This window comes from Phasianus colchicus, chromosome 36 (genome assembly GCF_987193195.1).
Source record: "Phasianus colchicus chromosome 36, bPhaCol1.hap1.1, whole genome shotgun sequence".
In the NCBI taxonomy this organism is placed as follows: Eukaryota; Metazoa; Chordata; class Aves; order Galliformes; family Phasianidae; genus Phasianus; species Phasianus colchicus.
In genome coordinates, this window is record NC_143471.1 from 2171715 (window position 1) to 2199204 (window position 27490).

Genomic DNA, 27490 nt, shown 5'->3' on the forward strand with positions numbered 1-27490 from the left:
TGGGGGGGGACATGCAGGGACACGGGGACACGTGTGGGGACACAGGGAAATAGGGGACATGTGGGTAGGGGGAGACAGAACGGGACGTGGGGACACAGAGGGACGTGGGGACAGAGGTGGGGGCAGAGGGACACGGTGGGGACACAAAGGATGGCAGTGAGACACACGAGGACACACATGCAAACACGTGGACACATGTGAACACACACATGGGGACACGGATGCACAGAGACACGGAATGGGGACACACACAGGGACACGCGTGGGGACACATTGGGACACACGAGAACACAGATGGGGGACAGGAGGACACGGGATCACACGTGAAGACATGAGGACACAGGGATGCAGGGACACGTGGGGACACATGGGGACATATGTGAGGACGTGGAAACACACACATGACACATTAAGGGCACACATGAGGACACGGTAGCACATGGGGACACGAATGACACGAGGACACGAAGATATGGGGACACAGGGATGCAGGGACACACATGAGGACACAGGAACACACGTGAAGACATGGGATCATACATGGAGACATGGGGACACACATGAAGACATGGGGACACACAATGTCACAGGCTGACACACAAGGATGTGGGCTGATATGCAGACATGGGACACACACAAGGACACGGGGTGACACACGAGGACATGGGACTACACACGAGGAAACACACGCGATCATACATGAAGACATGCGGTCACACACGAGGACATGAGCTGTCACACGAGGACACATACGTGATCACACAGGAGGCCACGTGGTCACACAAGGACACAGGCTGACACACGAGAACATACATGTGATCACACAGGAGGACACGTGATGACGCACACGTGATCACACATGGTAACAGACGTGTGATGACACAGGAGAACACACATGATGACGTGTGAGGACACACATGATGACACAAGGACACGTGATGACACACGAGGACACACACGTGATCACACATGAGAACATGAGGTGACATACAAGGACATGTGATGACACACAAGGCCACATGATGACTCATGAGGTCACGTGATCACACACATACAATGACAGAAGAGGTCACGTGATGACATGTTAGGTCACATGATGACACAGGAAGTCACGTGACGTCACACTCACGTGATGACACGTGAGGTCACATGACCACACACAAAGTCACATAATCACACACGAGGTCACGTGATGGCACAGAAGGTCACGTGACGACACAGGTCATGTGATCACACAGGAGGTCACGTGATCACACAGGTGGTCACATGACGACACACAAGAACGCATGATGACACACACGTGAGGACACACGAGGTCACGTGATGACACAGGCAGTCACATGATGACACAGGAGGTAACACGATCACACAGGAGGTCACATGACGACACAGGAGGTCACATGATCACACAGGCAGTCACACGATCACACAGGAGGTCACACAGAGGACACACGATCACAGAGGCGGTCACGTGAGGACACACGAGGTCACATGATGACACAGGTGGTCACGTGATCACACAGGAGGTCACATGAGGATACGGGAGGTCACATGAGGACACACGAGGTCACATGATGACACAGGTGGTCACATGGCGACACAGGAAGTCCCATGAGGATACAGGAGGTCACATGACAACACAGGCAATCATGTGAGGACACAAGAGGTCACAGGATCACACGGGAGGTCACATGAGGACACACGAGGTCACATGATGACACAGTCAGTCATATGAGGACACAAGAGGTCACACAATCACACGGGAGGTCACATGATGACACAGGCGGTCACGTGAGGACACGGGAGGTCACATGATGACACAGTTAGTCACATGAGGACACAAGAGGTCACAGGATCACACGGGAAGTCACACGAGGACACAGGAGGTCACATGATGACATAGGCAGTCACGTGAGGACACAGGAGGTCACAGGATGACACACAAGGTCACGTGAGGACACGGGAGGTCACAGGATCACACAGGAGGTCACAGGAGGTAACAGGATCACACGGGAGGTCACACGAGGACACAAGAGGTCATAGGATCACACGGGAGGTCACACGAGGACACATGAGGTCACACGAGGACACGAGGTCACACGAGGACACAGGAGGTCACACGAGGACACACAAGGTCACGTGAGGACACAAGAGGTCACAGGATCACACGGGAGGTCACACGAGGACACGGGAGGTCACATGATGACACATGAGGTCACATGATGACACAGGCGGTCACACGATGACACACGAGGTCACATGAGGACACAAGAGGTCACAGGATCACACGGGAGGTCACACGAGGACACGTGAGGACACAAGAGGTCACAGGATGACACACGAGGTCACGTGAGGACGCGGGAGGTCACGTGAGGACGTGGGAGGTCACGTGAGGACACGGGAGGTGACAGGATCACACGGGAGGTCACACGAGGACACGGGAGGTCACAGTTAGTCACGTGAGGACACAAGAGGTCACAGGATGACACAAGAGGTCACAGGATGACACACGAGGTCACGTGAGGACGCGGGAGGTCACGTGACCACCCCGGCACAGCACCCACTTGAACTCCTTCTCGCTCTTGCCCCGCAGGTCCCGCACCAACCACTGCGAGGTGAAGGCGTCCTGCGGCGGCATCCCCCAGCGCATCACCGCGTTCAGGAACGCCTTGCGCTGCCGCGTGTTGAAACCCAGCACCTGGGGGGGACGGGGGGGGGGGGGGGAAAGGGGGGCTGCGGTCAGCGGGGCAGCCGGGGGGGTGGGCGGTGGGGGTGGGGATGGGGAGGATGATGGGGGGGAGAAGGGGAGGGGGAGGATGATGGGGAGGAAGGGAGGGGGATGGGGAGGGGGAGGAGGGGATGGGGAGGGGGAGGAGGGGATGGGGAGAATGATGGGGGAGGAAGGGGATGGGGGGGAGAAGGGGATGGGGAGGATGATGGGGGGGAGGATGATGGGGGGGAGGATGATGGGGGGGAGGATGATGGGGGGGGAGGAAGGGGATGGGGGGGAGGATGATGGGGGGGAGAAGGGGAGGGGGAGGATGAATGGGGGAGGATGATGGGGGGGAGAAGGGGATGGGGTGGGGAAGGAGGGGATGGGGAGGATGATGGGGGGGAAGAAGGGGATGGGGTGGGGAAGGAGGGGATGGGGAGGATGATGGGGGGGAAGAAGGGGATGGGGGGAGTGATGTGGGGGGAGGAAGGGGATGGGGAGGATGATGGGGGGGAGGGAGGGGAGGGGGAGGATGAATGGGGGAGGATGATGGGGGGAGAAGGGGATGGGGGGGAGAAGGGGATGGGGGGGAGAAGGGGAGGGAGGAAGGGGAGGGGGAGGGGAAGGGGAAGGAGGGGATGGGGAGGATGATGGGGGGGAGAAAGGGATGGGGGGGTGACATGGGGGGAGAAGGGGATGGGGAGGATGATGGGGGAGGAAGGGGATGGGGGGGAGGATGATGGGGGGGAGAAGGGGATGGGGAGGATGATGGGGGGGAGAAGGGGAGGGGGAGGATGAATGGGGGAGGATGATGGGGGGAGAAGGGGATGGGGATGGGGAGGATGATGGGGGAGGAAGGGGATGGGGGGGAGAAGGGGATGGGGAGGATGATGGGGGGGAGGATGATGGGGGGGAGGATGATGGGGGGGAGGATGATGGGGGGGAGGATGATGGGGGGGAGGATGATGGGGGGGAGGATGATGGGGGGGAGAAAGGGATGGGGGCTGACGTGGGGGGAGGAAGGGGAGAGGGATGGGGAGGGGGAGGAGGGGATGGGGAGGATGATGGGGGGGAAGAAGGGAATGGCGGGTGATGTGGGGGAGAAGGGGATGGGGAGGATGATGGGGGGAGAAGAAGGGGATGGGGATGGGGAAGATGATGGGGGGGGAGAAGGGGAGGGGGAGGATGATGGGGGGGAGAAGGGGAGGGGGAGGGGAAGGAAAGGATGGGGAGGATAATGGGGGAGGAAGGGGATGGGGGGGAGGATGATGGGGGAGGAAGGGGATTGGGAGGATGATGGGGGGGAGAAGGGGATGGGGAGGGGAAGAAGGGGATGGGGAGGGGAAGAAGGGGATGGGGAGGGGAAGAAGGGGATGGGGAGGGGAAGAAGGGGATGGGGAGGATGATGGGGGAGGAAGGGGATGGGGGGGAGGATGATGGGGGGGGAGAAGGGAATGAGGATGGGGAGGATGATGGGGGGGTGACGGGGGGGGGGAGAAGGGGATGAGGATGGGGAGGATGATGGGGGGAGAAGGGGATGGGGGGTGATGGGGGGGTTGATGGGGGGAGAAGGGGATGGGGAGGATGGGAGGCCTCTGATGGCTGGGAGGAGGGGGGGGGCTCACCTCGATGTTGCCCCCCACCCGGGCCAGCAGTGGGGGCAGTGGTTTGTCCTTCTCGTTTCGGAGCTGCCGCTTAGACTGGCGCCGGCCTGGGGGGGGGGGGGGGGGGGGGAGGAAAAAGTGTGTGTGTGTGGGGGGGGGGGGTGACAGCAGCATCACTCACCCCAAGACACCCCCAAAGGCACTCTGAGACCCCCCCTCAAAGACCTCCCTGCCCCACATGGCACTCTGACCCCCCTTTACTCCTCCCCATGGCTATCCACGCCCCCCCCCAGGACACCCACGAACCCCCCCATGGCACCCTGACCCCCCCCACTCCCACCTGTGCCACCCAGGACCACCCCCCAACCCCCTCAGTGTCAGAGGGGCCACGGGGGGGGGGAGGGGGGAGGGGTACACGGGGGGGGCTGGGGGGGGGCACTCACCCTCCGGCCGCTCATCGAAGTCCTCATCCTCCTCCTCAGATCCCACTGAGTACTCAGACTGGTTGTCTGGGGGGGGGGGCACAGTCAGCACCCCCCAAAAAAACCCAGTGTGCCCCCAACCCCTCCTACCCCCCTCCCCCCCCCCCCCAGAGATGCTATAAGATCATAAACCCCCCCCCAACCCCGACACCCCAAATCCCACCCCCAAGCTTCCCCCCCCCTGTGCCTCACATCACCCCCCCTGGTGCCTCCCAGTCCATCCCAGTTTCCCCTCCCAGTCCATCCCAGTGCCTCCCAGTTACTTCTCCGTCCACCCTCCCGCTTTCCTTCCAGTCCATCCCAGTTCCCTCCCAGTCCCCCTGATGCCTCCTGTGGCACATCCCAGTTCCTCCCAGCACCCCCCACGCCCCCCCAACCCATCCCAGTCCATCCCAGTGCTTCCCAGTCCCTCCCATTGTCCTCCCAGTGCCCACCTTGGTCCTCCTGGGCCAAGCCATTACAGCTACCCGCCTCTATCTCACCTGGCTTGTGCCCCACATCCTCCCCAGTGCCCCCCAGTGCCCCCCAACCCACCTCAGTTCATCCCAATGCCCACCTTGGTTCTCCTAACTGTCACAGTTACCCACAACCTCCCCTGGGTTGCACCCCACATCCCCCCCAGTGCCCTCTCAGTCCATCCCAGTGCTTCCCAGTCCTCTCCCAGTGTTTCAAAGTGCCCCCCAGTGCCCCCCCAACCCACCAGAGTCCATCCCAGTTTCCTCCCAGTGCCCACCTCAGTCCTCCTGGGCCAAGCCATTACAGCTACCTGCCTCTATCTCACCTGGCTTGTGCCCCACATCCTCCCCAGTGCCCCCCAGTGCCCCCCAACCCACCTCACTTCATCCCAGTGCCCACCTTGGTTCTCCTAACTGCCACAGTTACCCACCCCCACGTCCCCTGGGTTGCACCCCACATCCCCCCCAGTGCCCTCTCAGTCCATCCCAGTGCTTCCCAGTGTATGAAAGTGCCCCCCAGTGCCCCCCAACCCACCAGAGTCCATCCCAGTTTCCTCCCAGTGCCCACCTTGGTCCTCCTGGGCCAAGCCATTACAGTTACCCACCTCTGTCTCACCTGGCTTGTGCCCCACATCCTCCCCAGTGCCCCCCAGTGCCCCCCAACCCACCTCACTTCATCCCAGTGCCCACCTTGGTTCTCCTAACTGTCACAGTCACCCACCCCCACCTCCCCTGGGTTGCACCCCACATCCCCCCCAGTGCCCTCTCAGTCCATCCCAGTGCTTCCCAGTCCTCTCCCAGTGTTTCAAAGTGCCCCCCAGTGCCCCCCAACCCACCAGAGTCCATCCCAGTTTCCTCCCAGTGCCCACCTTGGTTCTCCTAACTGTCACAGTTACCCACCCCCACCTCCCCTGGGTTGCACCCCACATCCCCCCCAGTGCCCTCCCAGTCCATCCCAGTGCTTCCCAGTCCTCTCCCAGTGTTTGACAGTGCCCCCCAGTGCCCCCCAGTGTTTGACAGTGCCCCCAGTACCCCCCAACCCACCTCACTTCATCCCAGTGCCCACCTTGGTTCTCCTAACTGTCACAGTTACCCACCCCCACCTCCCCTGGGTTGCACCCCACATCCCCCCCAGTGCCCTCTCAGTCCATCCCAGTGCTTCCCAGTGTATGAAAGTGCCCCCCAGTGCCCCCCAACCCACCAGAGTCCATCCCAGTTTCCTCCCAGTGCCCACCTTGGTCCTCCTGGGCCAAGCCATTACAGTTACCCACCTCTATCTCACCTGGCTTGTGCCCCACATCCTCCCCAGTGCCCCCCAGTGCCCCCCAACCCACCTCACTTCATCCCAGTGCCCACCTTGGTTCTCCTAACTGTCACAGTCACCCACCCCCACCTCCCCTGGGTTGCACCCCACATCCCCCCCAGTGCCCTCTCAGTCCATCCCAGTGCTTCCCAGTCCTCTCCCAGTGTTTCAAAGTGCCCCCCAGTGCCCCCCAACCCACCAGAGTCCATCCCAGTTTCCTCCCAGTGCCCACCTTGGTTCTCCTAACTGTCACAGTTACCCACCCCCACCTCCCCTGGGTTGCACCCCACATCCCCCCCAGTGCCCTCCCAGTCCATCCCAGTGCTTCCCAGTCCTCTCCCAGTGTTTGACAGTGCCCCCCAGTGCCCCCCAGTGTTTGACAGTGCCCCCAGTACCCCCCAACCCACCTCAGTTCATCCCAATGCCCACCTTGGTTCTCCTAACTGTCACAGTTACCCACCCCCACCTCCCCTGGGTTGCACCCCACATCCCCCCCAGTGCCCTCTCAGTCCATCCCAGTGCTTCCCAGTGTATGAAAGTGCCCCCCAGTGCCCCCCAACCCACCAGAGTCCATCCCAGTTTCCTCCCAGTGCCCACCTTGGTCCTCCTGGGCCAAGCCATTACAGTTACCCACCTCTATCTCACCTGGCTTGTGCCCCACATCCTCCCCAGTGCCCCCCAGTGCCCCCCAACCCACCTCACTTCATCCCAGTGCCCACCTTGGTTCTCCTAACTGTCACAGTCACCCACCCCCACCTCCCCTGGGTTGCACCCCACATCCCCCCCAGTGCCCTCTCAGTCCATCCCAGTGCTTCCCAGTCCTCTCCCAGTGTTTCAAAGTGCCCCCCAGTGCCCCCCAACCCACCAGAGTCCATCCCAGTTTCCTCCCAGTGCCCACCTTGGTTCTCCTAACTGTCACAGTCACCCACCCCCACCTCCCCTGGGTTGCACCCCACATCCCCCCCAGTGCCCTCTCAGTCCATCCCAGTGCTTCCCAGTCCTCTCCCAGTGTTTCAAAGTGCCCCCCAGTGCCCCCCAACCCACCAGAGTCCATCCCAGTTTCCTCCCAGTGCCCACCTTGGTTCTCCTAACTGTCACAGTTACCCACCCCCACCTCCCCTGGGTTGCACCCCACATCCCCCCCAGTGCCCTCCCAGTCCATCCCAGTGCTTCCCAGTCCTCTCCCAGTGTTTGACAGTGCCCCCAGTACCCCCCAACCCACCTCACTTCATCCCAGTGCCCACCTTGGTTCTCCTAACTGTCACAGTTACCCACCCCCACCTCCCCTGGGTTGCACCCCACATCCCCCCCAGTGCCCTCTCAGTCCATCCCAGTGCTTCCCAGTGTATGAAAGTGCCCCCCAGTGCCCCCCAACCCACCAGAGTCCATCCCAGTTTCCTCCCAGTGCCCACCTTGGTCCTCCTGGGCCAAGCCATTACAGTTACCCACCTCTATCTCACCTGGCTTGTGCCCCACATCCTCCCCAGTGCCCTCCCAGTCCTTCCCAGTCCCCCCCTAGTGTATCCCAGTCCCTCCCAGTGCCCACCTCGGTGCTACGGGCCAAGCTGTTGCAGCTACCTGTCTTGGGTTACGTCCCACATCCTTTCCATTCCCCTCCCAATCCTTTCCAGTGCTCCCCAGTCCCTCCCATTGACCTCCCAGTCCCTACTTCGGTCCTCCCAGGCCAAGCTGTTATAGTTACCCACCTCTGCCTCACCTGGCTTGTGCCCCACACTCTCCCCAGTCCCTCCCAGTGCCTCCCAGTCCCTCCCAGTGCCCACCTTGGTCCTCCTGTGCTGCGTCGTTGTAGTTGACCTGCTTTCGGACGCGCTTTCCCTTGCCCAGGTTGCGTGCCAGGTCCTCCTGCTGCTGCTCGTAGTGGTGCCTCAGCAGCTTCTCCCAGTAGTCGGGGTCGACGTTTTCCTCCTGCTTGATGATCTCCCGCTCGATCTCCTCGATCTGTGGGCACAGAAATGGGGCTGTGTGGTTCACAGTGCTCTCAGTGCTGCCTTCGTGTCCTCAGCGCCGGTGTTTCCATCATCCCTGCTGCCCTCACAGCTCCATTCCCATCCTTGCTGCCCTCACAGCTCCATTTCCATCCCTGCTGCCCTCACAGCTCCATTCCCATCCCTGCTGCCCTCACAGCTCCATTCCCATCCCTGCCATTGCCCTCACAGCTCCATTTCCATCCCTGCTGCCCTCACCATCTCCATTCCCACCCCTGCTGCCCTCACCATCTCCATTTCCAGCCCTGCTGCCCTCACCATCTCCATTCCCACCCCTGCTGCCCTCACCATCTCCATTTCCAGCCCTGCCATCGCCCTCACCATCTCCATTCCCACCCCTGCTGCCCTCACCATTTCCATTTCCATCCCTGCTGCCCTCACAGCTCCATTTCCATCCCTGCTCCCCTCACAGCTCCATTCCCATCCCTGCCATCGCCCTCACCATCTCCATTCCCACCCCTGCCATCACCCTCACCATCTCCATTTCCATCCCTGCTGCTCTCACCATCTCCATTCCCACCCCTGCTGCCCTCACCATCTCCATTCCCACCCCTGCTGCCCTCACCATCTCCATTCCCACCCCTGCTGCCCTCACCATCTCCATTTCCAGCCCTGCCATCGCCCTCACCATCTCCATTCCCACCCCTGCTGCCCTCACCATCTCCATTTCCATCCCTGCTGCCCTCACAGCTCCATTCCCATCCTTGCTGCCCTCACAGCTCCATTCCCATCCCTGCTGCCCTCACAGCTCCATTCCCATCCCTGCTGCCCTCACAGCTCCATTTCCACCCCTGCTGCCCTCACCATCTCCATTTCCATCCCTGCTGCCCTCACAGCTCCATTTCCATCCCTGCTGCCCTCACAGCTCCATTTCCATCCCTGCTGCCCTCACCATCTCCATTTCCATCCCTGCCATTGCCCTCACCATCTCCATTCCCACCCCTGCCATTGCCCTCACCATCTCCATTCCCACCCCATTTCCACCCCTGCTGCCCTCACCATCTCCATCATCTCCACCTCTATCCGCACTGTCCTCATCATCTTCATCTCATCTCCATCCCCATCGTCCTCATCATCTTCATCCCCACTGTTCCCATCACTTCCATCCCCATCACCCTCATCACGTCCAACTCCATCCACACTGTCCTCATCATCATCATCACCCCCCTCCCCCCATCTCCCCCCCCCCATGGCACACCATCACCCCCCTCCCCCCATCTCCGCCCCCATGGCACACCATCACCTTCCTCCCCCCATCTTCCACCCCCCATGGCACACCATCACCTTCCTCCCCCCATCTTCCACCCCCCATGACACACCATCACCTTCCTCCCCCCATCTCCCCCCCCATGGCACACCATCACCCCCCTCCCCCCATCTCCCCCCATGTCCCCCCCCATGACACACCATCACCCCCCTCCCCCCATCTCCCCCCCCATGGCACACCATCACCTTCCTCCCCCCATCTCCCCCCCCATGGCACACCATCACCTTCCTCCCCCCATCTCCCCCCCCATGGTACACCATCACCCCCCTCCCCTCATCTCCCCCCCCATGGCACACCATCAGCCCCCTCCCCCCCATCTCCCCCCATGGCACACCATCACCTTCCTCCCCCCATCTTCCACCCCCCATGGCACACCATCACCTTCCTCCCCATCTCTCCCCCCCCATGGCACACCATCACCCCCCTCCCCCCATCTCCCCTGCCCCATGGCACACCTTGTCCTCCTCCCTCACGACGTATTGGGCCACCTTGAAGGAGCTCAGGTACTCATTCATGTTCTGCACATCAGCGTCGTCGGTGGCGTCCTGGTTCCGGTCCAGCAGCCTGGCGATGGCGTCGTTGTCGTAGTGGATGACGCTGCTGTCCTCCTCTTTGTTCTCCCCTGCGAGGTGACACGATGCTGCTGACGCCCTGCCGAGCTCCAGGCCAGCCCAGTATGGACCAGTATGGACCAGCACAGCCTGATGGGGCCTCGCGTGTCCATCACTGAACCACGTGTCCCACCATGGCCTCATGTGTCCATCACTGAACCACGTGTCCCACCATGGCCTCGTGTGTCCATCACTGAACCACATGTCCCACCATGGCCTCACATGTCCTACCATGGCTTCATGAGTCCCACCATGTCTTCATGAGTCCCACCATGGCTTCATGAGTCCCACCACAACCTCACATGTCCATCACTGAACCATGTGTCCCACCATGGCCTCACGTGTCCCATCATGGCTTCATGAGTCCCACCACAACCTCATGAGTCCCACCACAACCTCATCAGCCCCACCACCACCTCACGAGTCCCACCACAACCTCATGTGTCCATCACTGAACCACGTGTGCCACCATGGCATCATGAGTCCCACCACAACCTCATGTGTCCCACCATGGCCTCACGTGTTCCACCATGGCTTCATGTGTCCCACTACAGCTTCATGAGTCCCAACACGGCCTCATGAGTCCCACCACAACCTCATGAGTCCCACCACAACCTCATGTCCCACCATGGCCTCACGTGTCCCACCATGGCTTCATGAGTCCCACCATGTCTTCATGAGTCCCACCATGGCCTCATATGTCCCACCACAACCTCATGAGTCCCACCATGGCCTCACATGTCCCACCATGGCTTCATGAGTCCCACCACAACCTCACGTGTCCATCACTGAACCATGTGTCCCACCATGGCCTCACATGTCCCACCATGGCTTCATGAGTCCCACCACAACCTCATCAGTCCCACCACAACCTCACGAGTCCCACCACAACCTCATGTGTCCATCACTGAACCACGTGTGCCACCATGGCCTCATGAGTCCCACCACAACCTCATGTGTCCCACCATGGCCTCACGTGTTCCACCATGGCTTCATGTGTCCCACTACAGCTTCATGAGACCCACCACAATCTCACATGTCCCACCATGGCCTCATGAGTCCCACCACAACCTCATGTGTCCCACCACGGCCTCACGTGTCCTATTATGTCTTCACGAGTCCCACCATGGCTTCATGAGTCCCACCACAACCTCATATGTCCCACCACAACCTCACAAGTCCCACCATGGCCTCATGTGTCCATCACTGAACCATGTGTGCCACCATGGCATCATGAGTCCCACCACAACCTCATGAGTCCCACCATGGCCTCACATGTCCCACCATGGCTTCATGAGTCCCACCATGTCTTCATGAGTCCCACCATGGCCTCATGTGTCCCACCACAACCTCATGAGTCCCACCATGGCCTCACATGTCCCACCATGGCTTCATGAGTCCCACCACAACCTCACATGTCCATCACTGAACCATGTGTCCCACCATGGCCTCACGTGTCCCATCATGGCTTCATGAGTCCCACCACAACCTCATGAGTCCCACCACAACCTCATCAGTCCCACCACCACCTCACGAGTCCCACCACAACCTCATGTGTCCATCACTGAACCACGTGTGCCACCATGGCATCATGAGTCCCACCACAACCTCATGTGTTCCACCATGGCCTCACGTGTTCCACCATGGCTTCATGTGTCCCACTACAGCTTCATGAGACCCACCACAATCTCACATGTCCCACCATGGCCTCATGAGTCCCACCACAACCTCATGTGTCCCACCATGGCCTCACGTGTCCTATTATGTCTTCACGAGTCCCATCGTGTCTTCATGAGTCCCACCACGACCTCATGTGTCCCACCACAACCTCATGTGTCCCACCATGGCCTCACGTGTTCCACCATGGCTTCATGAGTCCCACCACAACCTCATGAGTCCCACCACAACCTCACGAGTCCCACCACAACCTCATGTGTCCATCACTGAACCACGTGTCCCACCATGGCATCATGAGTCCCACCACAACCTCATGTGTTCCACCATGGCCTCACGTGTTCCACCATGGCTTCATGTGTCCCACTACAGCTTCATGAGTCCCAACACGGCCTCATGAGTCCCACCACAACCTCATGAGTCCCACCACAACCTCATGTCCCACCATGGCTTCATGAGTCCCACCATGGCTTCATGAGTCCCACCATGGCCTCACATGTCCCATCATGTCTTCGTGAGTCCCACCATGGCCTCATGTGTCCCACCACAACCTCATGTGTTCCACCATGGCCTCACATGTCCCACCATGGCTTCATGTGTCCCACTACAGCTTCATGAGTCCCACCACAACCTCACGTGTCCCACCACAACCTCACGTGTCCTATTACGTCTTCACGAGTCCCATCGTGTCTTCATGAGTCCCACCACGACCTCATGAGTCCCACCACAACCTCACGTGTTCCACCATGGCCTCACATGTCCCACCATGACTTCATGAGTCCCACCATGGCTTCATGTGCCCCACCATGGCTTCATGAGTCCCACCACAACCTCATGTGTCCCACCATGGCCTCACATGTCCCAATATGTCTTCACGAGTCCCATCGTGTCTTCACGAGTCCCACCACGACCTCATGTGTCCATCACTGAACCACGTGTCCCACCATGGCCTCACATGTCCTACCATGGCTTCATGAGTCCCACTACAACCTCATATGTTCCACCACAACCTCATGGTCCATCAATGAAACACGTGTTCCACCATGGCCTCACGTGTTCCACCATGGCTTCATGAGTCCCACCACAACCTCACGTGTCCCACCATGGCCTCACGTGTCCCACCACAACCTCATGTGTTCCACCACAACCTCATGTGTCCATCACTGAACCACGTGTTCCACCATGGCCTCACGTGTCCCACTATGGCTTCATGAGTCCCACCACAACCTCATATGTTCCACCACAACCTCACGGTCCATCACTGAACCACATGTCCCACCATGGCCTCACGTGTCCATCACTGAACCATGTGTCCCACCATGGCCTCACGTGTCCCATCATGGCTTCATGAGTCCCACCACAACCTCATGTGTTCCACCATGGCCTCACATGTCCCACCATGGCCTCACATGTCCCACCATGGCTTCATGAGTCCCACCACAACCTCATGTGTTCCACCATGGCCTCACATGTCCCACCATGGCTTCATGAGTCCCACCACAACCTCATATGTTCCACCACAACCTCACGGTCCATCACTGAACCATGTGTTCCATCATGGCCTCACGTGTCCCATCATGGCTTCATGAGTCCCACCACAACCTCATGAGTCCCACCACAACCTCATCAGTCCCACTACAACCTCATCAGTCCCACCATGGCCTCACGTGTTCCACCACAACCTCACGTGTCCCACCACAACCTCACGAGTCCCACCATGGCCTCATGTGTCCATCACTGAACCACGTGTGCCACCATGGCATCATGAGTCCCACCACAGCCTCATGAGTCCCACCACAACCTCATGAGTCCCACCATGGCCTCATGTGTCCCACCACGGCCTCATGAGTCCCACCACAACCTCATGAGTCCCACCACAACCTCATGAGTCCCACCACAACCTCATGAGTCCCACCACAGCCTCATGAGTCCCACCATGGCCTCATGAGTCCCACCACAACCTCATGAGTCCCACCATGGCCTCACATGTCCCATCATGTCTTCATGAGTCCCACCATGGCCTCATGTGTCCCACCACAACCTCATGTGTCCCACCACAACCTCATGTGTTCCACCACAATCTCACATGTCCCACCATGGCTTCATGAGTCCCACTACAACCTCGTATGTTCCACCACAACCTCATGGTCCATCACTGAACCACGTGTCCCACCATGGCCTCACGTGTCCATCACTGAACCATGTGTCCCACCATGGCCTCACGTGTCCCACTATGGCTTCATGAGTCCCACCACGACCTCATGTGTCCTACCATGACTTCATGAGTCCCACCACCACCTCACCTGCCCCATTATGGCCTCCCATGTCCCACCACCACCTCACACATCCCATTATGGCCACCTATGTCCCACCACCTCTTCCCACGTCCCACCACCACCTCCCACATCCCACTACCACATCACACATCCCATTATGGCCTCCTATGTCCCACCACCACCTCCCACGTCCCACCACCACTTCCCACGCCCCTCCACCACCTCCCACATCCCATAATGGCCTCCTATGTCCCACTACCACCTCACCTGCCCCATTATGGACTCCCATGTCCCACCACCACCTCCCACGTCCCACCACCACCTCCCACGTCCCATTATGGCCTCCTATGTCCCACCAGCACCTCCCATGACCCTCCACCACCTCCCACATCCCATTATGGCCTCCCACGTCCCACCACCACCTCCCACGTCCCATTATGGCCTCCTATGTCCCACTACCACCTCCCACGTCCCACCACCACCTCCCACGTCCCATTATGGCCTCCTATGTCCCACCACCATCTCCCACATCCCACTACCACATCACACATCCCATAATGGCCTCCCACGTCCCACCACCACCACCTCCCACCACCCACCACCCCCCTTCCCACATTCTCCCCCCCCCACCCCCCTGAAACGGGGCGCTGACCCTCATTCTCATCCTTGAAAAGCTCCTCGGTGCCAAATTTAAGGATGTCGTCCAGCTCTTGCTTGGACATGGAGCCGGCCTTGGAGCCCAGCCCCGGGCGAACCACCAGGTGCGTCAGCATCATCTTGCGTTTGGCCACCTGCGTGATGCGTTCCTCCACCGAGGCGCGGGTGACGAAGCGATAAATCATCACCTTGTTGGCCTGGCCGATGCGGTGCGCCCGGCTGAAGGCCTGCGGGGATGGGGACAGGGGGGGGGATGGGTCAGATGGAGGGGTGGGGGGCACCCGTGGGTGGGGAGGGGGTGGGGATGGCGCAGATGGAGGGGTGGGGGTGGGGGTGGGTCAGGTGGAGGGGTGGGGGGCACCCATGGGTGGGGACGGGAAGGGGATGGGTCAGGTGGAGGTGTGGGGATGGGTCAGGTGGAGGGGTGGGGGGCACCCGTGGGTGGGGAGGGGGTGGGATGGGGCAGATGGAGGGATGGGGGTCACCCAGGGGTGGGGAGGGGGGGGGGGATGGGGCAGATGGAGGAGTGGGGGTGGGTCAGGTGGAGGGGTGGGGGGCACCTGTGGGTGGGGAAGGGGTGGGGATGGGGCAGATGGAGGGATGGGGGGCACCCGTGGGTGGGGAGGGGGTGGGGATGGGGCAGATGGAGGGGTGGGGGGCACCCGTGGGTGGGGACGGGGTGGGGATGGGGCAGATGGAGGGGTGGGGATGGGGCAGATGGAGGGGTGGGGGGCACCTGTGGGTGGGGAGGGGGTGGGGGGCACCCATGGGTGGGGAGGGGAGGGGGATGGGTCAGGTGGAGGGGTGGGGAGCACCCGTGGGTGGGGAGGGGGTGGGGATGGGGGAGGTGGAAGAGTGAGGGGCACCCGTGGGTGGGGAGGGGGTGGGGATGGGGCAGGTGGAGGAGTGGGGGTGGGTCAGGTGGAGGGGTGGGGGGCACCCGTGGGTGGGGAGGGGGTGGGGATGGGGCAGATGGAGGGGTGGGGGGCAGCTGTGGGTGGGGAGGGGGTGGGGATGGGGCAGGTGGAGGGGTGGGGATGGGGCAGATGGAGGAGTGAGGGGCACCCATGGGTGGGGAGGGGGACTTGGAGAATGGGGACGGGGTAGGGAACAGGGTAAGAGACAGCCAAGAGTGGGGACAGGGCCATCAAAAAAATGGGGACGGGGGGGGGGGGGGGGGGACACATCTGAAAGTGGGGAGACGGGGCCGTGGGGGGGGGGGGGGGGGGGGACAGAGTGGTGGGGATGGGGTGGGGGGGGGTCACCCAGGGGTGGGGAACAGAGCTGCGGTCGTCCAAGGTGTTGGGGTGGGGACAGCAGGAGGCGATGAGGCACAGGAAGAGGTGACGCGGTGACAGCTGGGACGGACGGACAGACGGACAGACGGACGGACACACACCTGGATGTCGTTGTGGGGGTTCCAATCGGAGTCGAAGATGACGACGGTGTCGGCGGTTGCCAGGTTGATGCCGAGACCCCCGGCCCGCGTGGACAGCAGGAAGCAGAACTGCTGCGCCCCCGGCGCTGCCCCCCCAGCGTCAGCACTGCAGCGTTGGGCTCCGCGACCCCACAAATCCCCCCCCCACCCCCCCACCCCCCCCCGGGACCCCCAGATCCCCCCCCCCCCCCCCCGAGACCACAGACCCCTCCAGGACGCACAGACCACCCCGCACTCCCCCAGGATCCACAAGACCCCCCAACACCCCCAGTCCATCCCAGTCCATCCCAGTTTCTTCCCAATCCATCCCACTGACCCTCAATCCATCCTAGTGCCCTCCCAGTCCATCCCAGTGACTCCCAGTCCATCCCAGTCCCTCTCAGTCCATCCCAGTTCCCTCCCAGCCTGTCCCAGTCCATCCCAGTGACTCCCAGACCATCCCAGTGACTCCCAGTCCATCCCAATTTCTTCCCAATCCATCCCAGTGACTCCCAGTCCATCCCAGTGACTCCCAGTCCCTCTCAGTCCATCCCAGTTCCCTCCCAGCCTGTCCCAGTCCATCCCAGTGAGTCCCAGTCCATCCCAGTACCCTCCCAGTCCATCCCAATTTCTTCCCAATCCATCCCAGTGACTCCCAGTCCATCCCAGTCCATCCCAATTTCTTCCCAATCCATCCCAGTGACTCCCAGTCCATCCCAGTGACTCTCAGTCCATCCCAGTCCCTCTCAGTCTATCTCAGTTCCCTCCCAGCCTGTCCCAGTCCATCCCAGTACCCTCCCAGTCCATCCCAATTTCTTCCCAATCCATCCCACTGACCCTCAATCCATCCCAGTGCCCTCCCAAACCACCCCAGTGACTCCCAGTCCATCCCAGTTCCTCTCAGTCTATCCCAGTTCCCTCCCAGCCTGTCCCACTCTACCCCAATGGATTCCCAGGCCATCACAGAGACTCCCAGTTCCTCCCAGTCCATCCCATTCCCCTCCCATCCTGTCCCAGTCTACCCCAATGGATTCCCAGTCCATCCCAGTGACTCCCAGTCCCTCCCAGTCCACCCCAGTTCCCTCCCAGCCTGTCTCAGTCTACCCCAATGGATTCCCAGTCCATCCCAGTGACTCCCAGTCCCTCTCAGTCCACCCCAGTTCCTTCGCAGTCTACCCCAATGGATTCCCAGTCCATCCCAGTGACTCCCAGTCCCTCCCAGTCCATACCAGTTCCCTCCCACCCTGTCCCAGTCTACCTCAATGTACTCCCAGTCCATCCCAGTCCCCTCCCAGCCTGTCCCAGTCTACCCCAATGGATTCCCAGTCCATCCCAGTGACTCCCAGTCCCTCTCAGTCCATCCCAGTTCCCTCCCAGTCCACCCCAATGGATTCCCAGTCCATCCCAGTGACTCCCAGTCCCTCCCAGTCCACCCCAGTTCCCTCCCAGCCTGTCCCAGTCCATACCAGAGACTCCCAGTCCCTCTGAGCCCATCCCAGTCCCCTCCCAGCCCCTCCCAGTCTACCCCAATGTACTCCCAGCCCCTCCCAGCTCCCTCCCAGCCCCTCCCAGTCCACCCCAACGTATTCCCAGTCCATCCCAGTGACTCCCAGTCCCTCTCAGTCCATCCCAGTCCCCTCCCACCCTGTCCTAGTCTACCCCAATGGATTCCCAGTCAATCCCAGTCCCCTCTCAGCCTGTCCCAGTCCATCCCAGTGACTCCCAGTCCCTCTCAGTCCATCCCAGTTCCCTCTCAGCCTGTCCCAGTCCATCCCAGAGACTCCCAGTCCATCCCAGTGACTCTCAGTCCATCCCAGTCCACCCCAATGGATTCCCAGTCCATCCCAGTGACTCCCAGTCCCTCTCAGTCCATCCCAGTCCCCTCCCACCCTGTCCCAGTCTACCCCAATGGATTCCCAGTCAATCCCAGTCCCCTCCCAGCCTGTCCCAGTCTACCCCAATGGATTCCAAGTCCATCCCAGTGACTCCCAGTCCACCCCAGTTCCCTCCCAGCCTGTCCCAGTCCATACCAGAGACTCCCAGTCCCTCTGAACCCATCCCAGTCCCCTCCCACCCTGTCCCAGTCTACCTCAATGTACTCCCAGTCCATCCCAGCTCCCTCCCAGCCCCTCCCAGTCCATCCCAGTCCCCTCCCACCCTGTCCTAGTCTACCCCAATGGATTCCCAGTCAATCCCAGTCCCCTCCCAGCCTGTTCCAATCTACCCCAATGGATTCCCAGTCCATCCCAGCTCCCTCCCAGTCCCTCCCAGTCCACCCCAGTTCCCTCCCAGCCTGTCCCAGTCCATACCAGAGACTCCCAGTCCCTCTGAACCCATCCCAGTCCCCTCCCAGCCCCTCCCAGTCTACCCCAATGTACTCCCAGCCCCTCCCAGCCCCTCCCAGTCCACCCCAATGTATTCCCAGTTCATCCCAGAGATTCCCAGTCCCTCTCAGTCCATCCCAGTCCCCTCCCACCCTGTCCCAGTCTACCTCAATGTACTCCCAGTCCATCCCAGCTCCCTCCCAGCCCCTCCCAGTCCACCCCAATGGATTCCCAGTCCATCCCAGCTCTCTCCCAGCCCCTCCCAGTCCACCCCAGTTCCCTCCCAGCCTGTCCCAGTCCATACCAGAGACTCCCAGTCCCTCTGAACCCATCCCAGTCCCCTCCCAGCCCCTCCCAGTCTACCCCAATGTACTCCCAGCCCCTCCCAGTCCACCCCAATGTATTCCCAGTTCATCCCAGAGATTCCCAGTCCCTCTCAGTCCATCCCAGTCCCCTCCCACCCTGTCCCAGTCTACCTCAATGTACTCCCAGTCCATCCCAGCTCCCTCCCAGCCCCCCCAGCCCCCCTCCCCCCCCCAGCACTACCGTTGAAGCGGTCGATGGCCTCCTGCCGCAGGGCTCCCGTGATTCCCCCATCGATGCGCTCGTATTTGTAGCCCTCGTAGTCCAGGAAATCCTCCAGCAGGTCCAGCATCTTCGTCATCTGCGGGAGGCACCGGTGAGACTGGGAAGGGGGGGGAGGGGGGTTTTGGGGTGGGGTGGGGGGTCCTTGAGGGGGGGAAAGGGTGAAGGGGGGGGGTTTAAACTGACCTGGGAGAAGATGAGCACGCGGTGGTTCTGCTCCTTCAGCTTCCGCAGCATCTTCTGCAGCAGCAGCAGCTTCCCTGACGCCTTGATCAGAGCCCCCCCCTCGTAGGCACCGCTCGGCAGCTTTGGGGACTCCTGGGGACGGGGACGGGGCTGTCACCTCCCCCCTACGCCTCACCCCACGGCCCCTCCATGTCCCCATGTCCCCAGTCTCTGGCCCCCCACCCCCACATCCTACACCCATGTCCCCTCCACGTCCCCCAGGTCTCAGATCCCTGTCCCCTCCATGTCCCCCATGTCCCCTCCACATCCCCCAGGTCTCAGATCCCTGTCCCCAATCCCTGTCCCCCCACCCCCACATCCTACACCCATGTCCCCTCCACATCCCCCAGGTCTCAGATCCCTGTCCCCTCCATGTCCCCCATGTCCCCTCCACATCCCCCAGGTCTCAGATCCCTGTCCCCAATCCCTGTCCCCCCACCCCCACATCCTACACCCATGTCCCCTCCACATCCCCCAGGTCTCAGATCCCTGTCCCCTCCATGTCCCCCATGTCCCCTCCACATCCCCCAGGTCTCAGATCCCTGTCCCCAATCCCTGTCCCCCCACCCCCACATCCTACACCCATGTCCCCTCCACATCCCCCAGGTCTCAGATCCCTGTCCCCTCCATGTCCCCCATGTCCCCTCCACATCCCCCAGGTCTCAGATCCCGGTCCCCAATCCCTGTCCCCCCACCCCTACATCCTACACCCATGTCCCCTCCACGTCCCCCAGGTCTCAGATCCCTGTCCCCTCCATGTCCCCCAGGTCTCAGATCCCTGTCCCCTCCATGTCCCCCATGTCCCCTCCACGTCCCCCAGGTCTCAGATCCCTGTCCCCTCCATGTCCCCATGTCCCCTCCACGTCCCCCAGGTCTCAGATCCCTGTCCTCTCCATGTCCCCCATGTCCCCTCCACGTCCCCCAGGTCTCAGATCCCTGTCCCCAATCCCTGTCCCCCCACCCCTACATCCTACACCCCATGTCCCCTCCACGTCCCCCAGGTCTCAGATCCCTGTCCACTCCTTGTCCCCATGTCCCCTCCACGCCCCCCCATCCCCTCCACATCCCCCATCCCCTCCACCCCCTCCACGTCCCCCCACCCCCTCCACATCCCCCACGTCCCCCCATCCCCTCCACATCCCCCACGTCCCCCCATCCCCTCCACATCCCCCATCCCCTCCATGCCCCCCCATCCCCTCCACATCTCCCCATTCCCTCCATGTCCCCCACATCCCCCACCCCCTCATCCCCCATCCCCTCCACATCCCCCACGTCCCCCCATCCCCTCCACATCTCCCCATCCCTTCCACGTCCCCCACGTCCCCCATCCCCTCATCCCCCATCCCCTCCACATCCCCCACATCCCCCGTCCCCTCCACGTCCCCCACCCCCTCCACACCCCCCACATCCCCCATCCCCTCCACGCCCCCCCATCCCCTCCACATCCCCCCATCCCCTCCACGTCCCCCACATCCCCCCATCCCCTCCACATCCCCCACATCCCCCCATCCCCTCCACATCCCCCATCCCCTCCACATCTCCCCATCCCCTCCACATCCCCCATCCCCTCCACATCCCCCACGTCCCCCCATCCCCTCCACGTCCCCCATCCCCTCCACGTCCCCCACGCCCCCCCATCCCCTCCACGCCCCCCCATCCCCTCCCCATCCCCTCCACACCCCGCCATCCCCTCCACATCCCCCATCCCCTCCATGTCCCCCACGTCCCCCCATCCCCTCCATGTCCCCCCATCCCCTCCACATCTCCCCATCCCCTCCATGTCCCGCACATCCCCCATACCCTCATCCCCCATACCCTCCACATCCCCCACATCCCCCCATCCCCTCCACGTCCCCCACATCCCCCCATCCCCTCCACATCTCCCCATCCCCTCCACATCCCCCATCCCCTCCATGCCCCCCCATCCCCTCCACGTCTCCCCATCCCCTCCACATCTCCCATATCCCCCACATCCCTCCGCCCCCCACCTCTCCCTGGCTCCTCCACCCCCCATTTCCCCACTCCCCCTCCTCAACCCCCCCCCCCCCCCGGGGACCCCTCCCCTCTCACCATGGCTGCCACAGGGAAGAGGTAGGGGTGGTTGCAGCACTTTTTCAGGTCCATCATGATGTTGAGCAGGGACACCTGGTTCCCTCCGCCCCGCGAGTTCAGCGCCTCAAAGTTGCGGGTCAGGATGTATTTGTAGTACTTCCTGCGGGGTGGGGGGCTGGCACCCAGCTTGGGGGGGAGGGGGGGGGCACGCTGCCCATCCCGCACCCCACGACCCCCCCCAGGGGGTGGGAGCCACGCGCTGAGGGTCGCAGATACCTCCACCCCACCCTGGACCCCAAAGGGATCTGTGCACAGTGGGGCTTGGGGACCCCTATGGGCATTGGGGGGAGGGGGATGAGAGGGTTGGGGGGACCTGGGGGGAGTTTTGGGGGGGCTCGGGGACCTGGGGGATTTGAGGGAAATCTGGGGGGGCTTGGGAGGAGTCTGGAGGGGTTTGGGGATCTGGGGGGTCTTGGGGGGAGGGAGGGGTGGGAAGGCATTGGGGGACCTGGGGGGCATTGGGGGAAAGTCTGAGGGAGTTGAGGGGGATCTGGAGGGTTGGGGGACTTGGGGGGAGTCTAGGGGGATTGGGGGATCTGGGGGGGGGCTTGTAGGAGTTGGGGGATGGGTATCGGGTGCTGAGATCCCACCTGAGGTGAAAGGACTGGGACTGTTAGGGTCCTGGGACCCCCAAGAGTAGTGGGAGCTCTGTTTTGGGGTACTGAGAGCCCAGGGAGAATGGGAGCTGGGCTTTGGGTGGCTGGGACCCCACATAGGACCCTGAAGGTGGTGGGAGATGGGTTTTGGGGGGCTGGGACCCCAGGGAGAATGGGAGCTGGGTTATGGGGTGCTGAGAGCCCAAGGATGATGAAAGTTGGGTTTTGGGGGGCTGGGACTTCACACAAGGCTGATGGGACCTGAATGTTGGGGTGCTGAGATCCCAGGGGTGCTGGGAGCTGGGTTTTGGGGTGCTGAGACCCCAGGGGTGGTGAGATCTGTATTTTGGGGTGCTGAGACAACAGGGAGGATGGAAGCTGGGTTTTGTGGGGCTGGGACTCCACATAAGGCTGGTGAGACCTGAATATTGGGGTGCTGAGATCCCAGGGATGGTGAGATTTCTGTTTTGGGGTGCTGGGATCCCAGGGAGAATGGGAACTGGGTTTTGGGGTGCTGAAAGCCCAAGGATGATGAAAGTTGGGTTTTGGGGGGCTGGGACTTCACACAAGGCTGATGGGACCCCAGGGGTGGTGGGAGCTGGGTTGTGGGGTGCTGGGACCCCAGGGAGAATGGGGGCTGGGTTCTGAGGTGCTGGGAATCCAGGGAGAATGGGAACTGGGTTCTGAGGTGCTGGGAATCCAGGGAGAATGGGAGCTGGGTTTTGGGGTGCTGGGAATCCAGGGAGAATGGGAACTGGGTTCTGAGGTGCTGGGAATCCAGGGAGAATGGGAACTGGGTTCTGAGGTGCTGGGACCCCAGGGAGAATGGGAGCTGGGTTTTGGGGTGCTGAGAGCCCAAGGATGATGAAAGTTGGGTTTTGGGGGGCTGGGACTCCATACAAGGCTGGTGGGACCCCAGGGGTGGTGGGAGCTGGGTTGTGGGGTGCTGGGACCCCAGGGAGAATGGGAGCTGGGTTGTGGGGTGCTGGGACCCCAGGGAGAATGGGAACTGGGTTTTGGGGTGCTGGGAATCCAGGGAGAATGGGAGCTGGGTTTTGGGGTGCTGAGAACCCAAGGAGAATGGGAACTGGGTTCTGAGGTGCTGGGACCCCAGGGAGAATGGGAGCTAGGTTTTGGGGTGCTGGGACCCTAGGGAGAATGGGAACTGGGTTCTGAGGTGCTGGGACCCCAGGGAGAATGGGAGCTGGGTTTTGGGGTGCCGAGAGCCCAAGGATGATGGAAGTTGAGTTTTGGGGGGCTGGGACTCCATACAAGGCTGGTGGGACCCCAGGGGTGGTGGGAGCTGGGTTGTGGGGTGCTGGGAATTCAGGGAGAATGGGAGCTGGGTTGTGGGGTGCTGGGAATTCAGGGAGAATGGGGGCTGAGTTTTGGGATAGTGGGACCCCAGGGAAAATGGGAGCTGGGTTTTGGGGTGCTGGGAATCCAGGGAGAATGGGAGCTGGGTTCTGAGGTGCTGGGAATTCAGGGAGAATGGGGGCTGAGTTTTGGGATAGTGGGACCCCAGGGAGAATGGGAGCTGGGTTTTGGGGTGCTGGGACCCCAGGGAGAATGGGAGCTGGGTTGTGGGGTGCTGGGACCCCAGGGAGAATGGGAACTGGGTTTTGGGGTGCTGGGACCCCAGGGAGAATGGGAACTGGGTTCTGAGGTGCTGGGACCCCAGGGAGAATGGGAGCTGGGTTTTGGGGTGCTGGGACCCCAGGGAGAATGGGAGCTGGGTTTTGGGGTGCCGAGAGCCCAAGGATGATGGAAGTTGAGTTTTGGGGGGCTGGGACTCCATACAAGGCTGGTGGGACCCCAGGGGTGGTGGGAGTTGGGTTGTGGGGTGCAGGGAATTCAGGGAGAATGGGAACTGGGTTCTGAGGTGCTGGGAATTCAGGGAGAATGGGGGCTGAGTTTTGGGATAGTGGGACCCCAGGGAAAATGGGAGCTGGGTTTTGGGGTGCTGGGAATCCAGGGAGAATGGGAGCTGGGTTTTGGGGTGCTGGGACCCCAGGGAGAATGGGAGCTGGGTTTTGGGATGCTGGGACCCCAGGGAGAATGGGAACTGGGTTTTGGGATGCTGGGAATCCAGGGAGAATGGGAGCTGGGTTTTGGGATGCTGGGAATCCAGGGAGAATGGGAACTGGGTTCTGAGGTGCTGGGACCCCAGGGAGAATGGGAGCTGGGTTTTGGGGTGCTGGGAATCCAGGGAGAATGGGAACTGGGTTTTGGGGTGCTGGGACCCCAGGGAAAATGGGAACTGGGTTCTGAGGTGCTGGGACCCCAGGAGAATGGGAGCTGGGTTTTGGGGTGCTGAGAGCCCAAGGATGATGGAAGTTGAGTTTTGGGGGGCTGGGACTCCATACAAGGCTGGTGGGGACCCCACGGGTGGTGGGAATTGGGTTGTGGGGTGCTGGGAATTCAGGGAGAATGGGGGCTGAGTTTTGGGATAGTGGGACCCCAGGGAGAATGGGAGCTGGGTTTTGGGGTGCTGGGACCCCAGGGAGAATGGGGGCTGAGTTTTGGGGTGCTGGGATCCCAGGAGAATGGGAGCTGGGTTTTGGGGTGCTGGGACCCTAGGGAGAACGGGAGCTGGGTTTTGGGGTGCTGGGACCCCAGGGAGAATGGGGGCTGGGTTCTGAGGTGCTGGGAATCCAGGGAGAATGGGAGCTGGGTTTTGGGGTGCTGGGAATCCAGGGAGAATGGGAACTGGGTTCTGAGGTGCTGGGAATCCAGGGAGAATGGGAACTGGGTTCTGAGGTGCTGGGACCCCAGGGAGAATGGGAGCTGGGTTTTGGGGTGCTGGGAATCCAGCGAGAATGGGAGCTGGGTTTTGGGGTGCTGGAAATCCAGGGAGAATGGGGGCTGAGTTTTGGGATAGTGGGACCCCAGGGAAAATGGGAGCTGGGTTTTGGGATGCTGGGACCCCAGGAGAATGGGAACTGGGTTTTGGGGTGCTGGGACCCCAGGGACAATGGGGGCTGGGTTCTGAGGTGCTGGGAATCCAGGGAGAATGGGAACTGGGTTTTGGGGTGCTGGGAATCCAGGGAGAATGGGAACTGGGTTTTGGGGTGCTGAGAACCCAAGGATGATGAAAGTTGGGTTTTGGGGTGCTGAGAGCCCAAGGATGATGAAAGTTGGGTTTTGGGGGGCTGGGACTCCATACAAGGCTGGTGGGACCCCAGGGGTGGTGGGAGCTGGGTTGTGGGGTGCTGGGAATCCAGGGAGAATGGGGGCTGAGTTTTGGGATAGTGGGACCCCAGGGAAAATGGGAGCTGGGTTTTGGGGTGCTGGGAATCCAGGGAGAATGGGAGCTGGGTTTTGGGGTGCTGGGAATCCAGGGAGAATGGGGGCTGAGTTTTGGGATAGTGGGACCCCAGGGAAAATGGGAGCTGGGTTTTGGGGTGCTGAGAATCCAGGGAGAATGGGAGCTGGGTTTTGGGGTGCTGGGAATCCAGGGAGAATGGGGGCTGAGTTTTGGGATAGTGGGACCCCAGGGAAAATGGGAGCTGGGTTTTGGGGTGCTGAGAATCCAGGGAGAATGGGAGCTGGGTTTTGGGGTGCTGGGAATCCAGGGAGAATGGGGGCTGAGTTTTGGGATAGTGGGACCCCAGGGAAAATGGGAGCTGGGTTTTGGGGTGCTGGGACCCCAGGGAGAACGGGAGCTGGGTTTTGGGGTGCTGAGAACCCCAGGATGATGGAAGCTGCCTTTTGTGGTGCTGGGACTCCACACGAGGCTGATGGGACCCCAGGCACGGCGAGAACCCACGGACGGTGGGATCTGGGTGTGCTGAGACCCCAAAGGTGGGCACGCGCCACGTTTCTGACCTACGGGGACCCCCCAACCCCCCCCCAAATGAAGGGAACCCCCCAACCCGGCCCCGTTCCCCCCATACTTCTGCATGGGGCTGAGCTCCACGCGGACGATGAGCTCCGTTTTGGCCGGCATGTTCTTGAAGACGTCGGCCTTGAGGCGTCTTAACATGTGGGGGCCCAGCAGGTCGTGCAGCTTTTTGATCTGATCCTCCTTGGAGATGTCAGCAAATTCCTCCAGGAAACCCTCCAGGTTGCTGCAGGTGGGGATGGCAGAGGTGGGACGGGGGGGGGATGGATTGGGGGGGGGATGTGGGGATGGGTGCTGTGTGCCATCCCATAGATCTAACAGGGATGTGGGGATGGGTGCTGTGTGCCATCCCATAGATCTAACAGGGATGTGGGGATGGGTGCTGTGTGCCATCCCATAGATCTAACAGGGATGTGGGGATGGGTGCTGTGTGCCATCCCATAGATCTAACAGGGATGTGGGGATGGGTGCTGTGTGCCACCCCATAGATCTAACAGGGATGTGGGGATGGGTGCTGTGTGCCATCCCATAGATCAAAGAGGGATGTGGGGATGGGTGCTGTGTGCCATCCCATAGATCTAACAGGGATGTGGGGATGGGTGCTGTGTGCCATCCCATAGATCAAAGAGGGATGTGGGGATGGGTGCTGTGTGCCATCCCATAGATCTAACAGGGATGTGGGGATGGGTGCTGTGTGCCATCCCATAGATCTAACAGGGATGTGGGGATGGGTGCTGTGTGCCACCCCATAGATCTAACAGGGATGTGGGGATGGGTGCTGTGTGCCATCCCATAGATCAAAGAGGGATGTGGGGATGGGTGCTGTGTGCCATCCCATAGATCTAACAGGGATGTGGGGATGGGTGCTGTGTGCCATCCCATAGATCTAACAGGGATGTGGGGATGGGTGCTGTGTGCCATCCCATAGAACAGGGAGATGTGGGGACAGAGGTGGTGCGGTGAGGTGAAGGTGTGGGGGGGACAGCAGGGAGATGTGGGGATGTGGGGACATGAGGGGATGTGGGGGCATGAGGGGACAGCAGGGCCATGGGGGGGCAGCAGGGACACAGGGGGATGTGGGGCATGAGGGGATGTGGGGACATGAGGAGACAGTGGGGACATGGGGATGTAGGGACACGAGGGGACAGTTTGGGGACATGGGGATGTGGGGACATGGGGGGACAGCAGGGACACGGGGAGATGTGGGGACATAAGGGGACAGCAGGGACATAGGGAGATGTGGGGGGACATGGGGACAGTGGGGAGACATAGGGATGTGGGGACATAAGGGGACAGCAGGGACATGGGGGGGCAGCTGGGCCATGGGGGGGCAGCAGGG

The 27490-nt window shown here is 61.3% G+C and overlaps 1 protein-coding gene across 2 annotated transcripts in view; it reads right to left on the reverse strand.

Moving 5' to 3' along the window:
• Positions 1–27490, reverse strand: part of CHD3 (chromodomain helicase DNA binding protein 3) — a 106046-nt gene that overhangs the window by 28907 nt on the left and 49649 nt on the right. For both annotated transcript variants that reach the window (XM_090129477.1, XM_090129476.1), the window contains exons 19-29: positions 26204–26377; positions 21670–21811; positions 19561–19692; positions 19336–19453; positions 16448–16572; positions 15044–15275; positions 10286–10452; positions 8339–8516; positions 4761–4826; positions 4339–4424; positions 2565–2698 (exon numbers count right to left, since the gene is read on the reverse strand). In XM_090129477.1, coding sequence (XP_089985603.1) covers positions 2565–2698; positions 4339–4424; positions 4761–4826; positions 8339–8516; positions 10286–10452; positions 15044–15275; positions 16448–16572; positions 19336–19453; positions 19561–19692; positions 21670–21811; positions 26204–26377 — 1554 coding nt within the window. The remainder of the gene's footprint in view (positions 1–2564; positions 2699–4338; positions 4425–4760; positions 4827–8338; positions 8517–10285; positions 10453–15043; positions 15276–16447; positions 16573–19335; positions 19454–19560; positions 19693–21669; positions 21812–26203; positions 26378–27490) is intronic.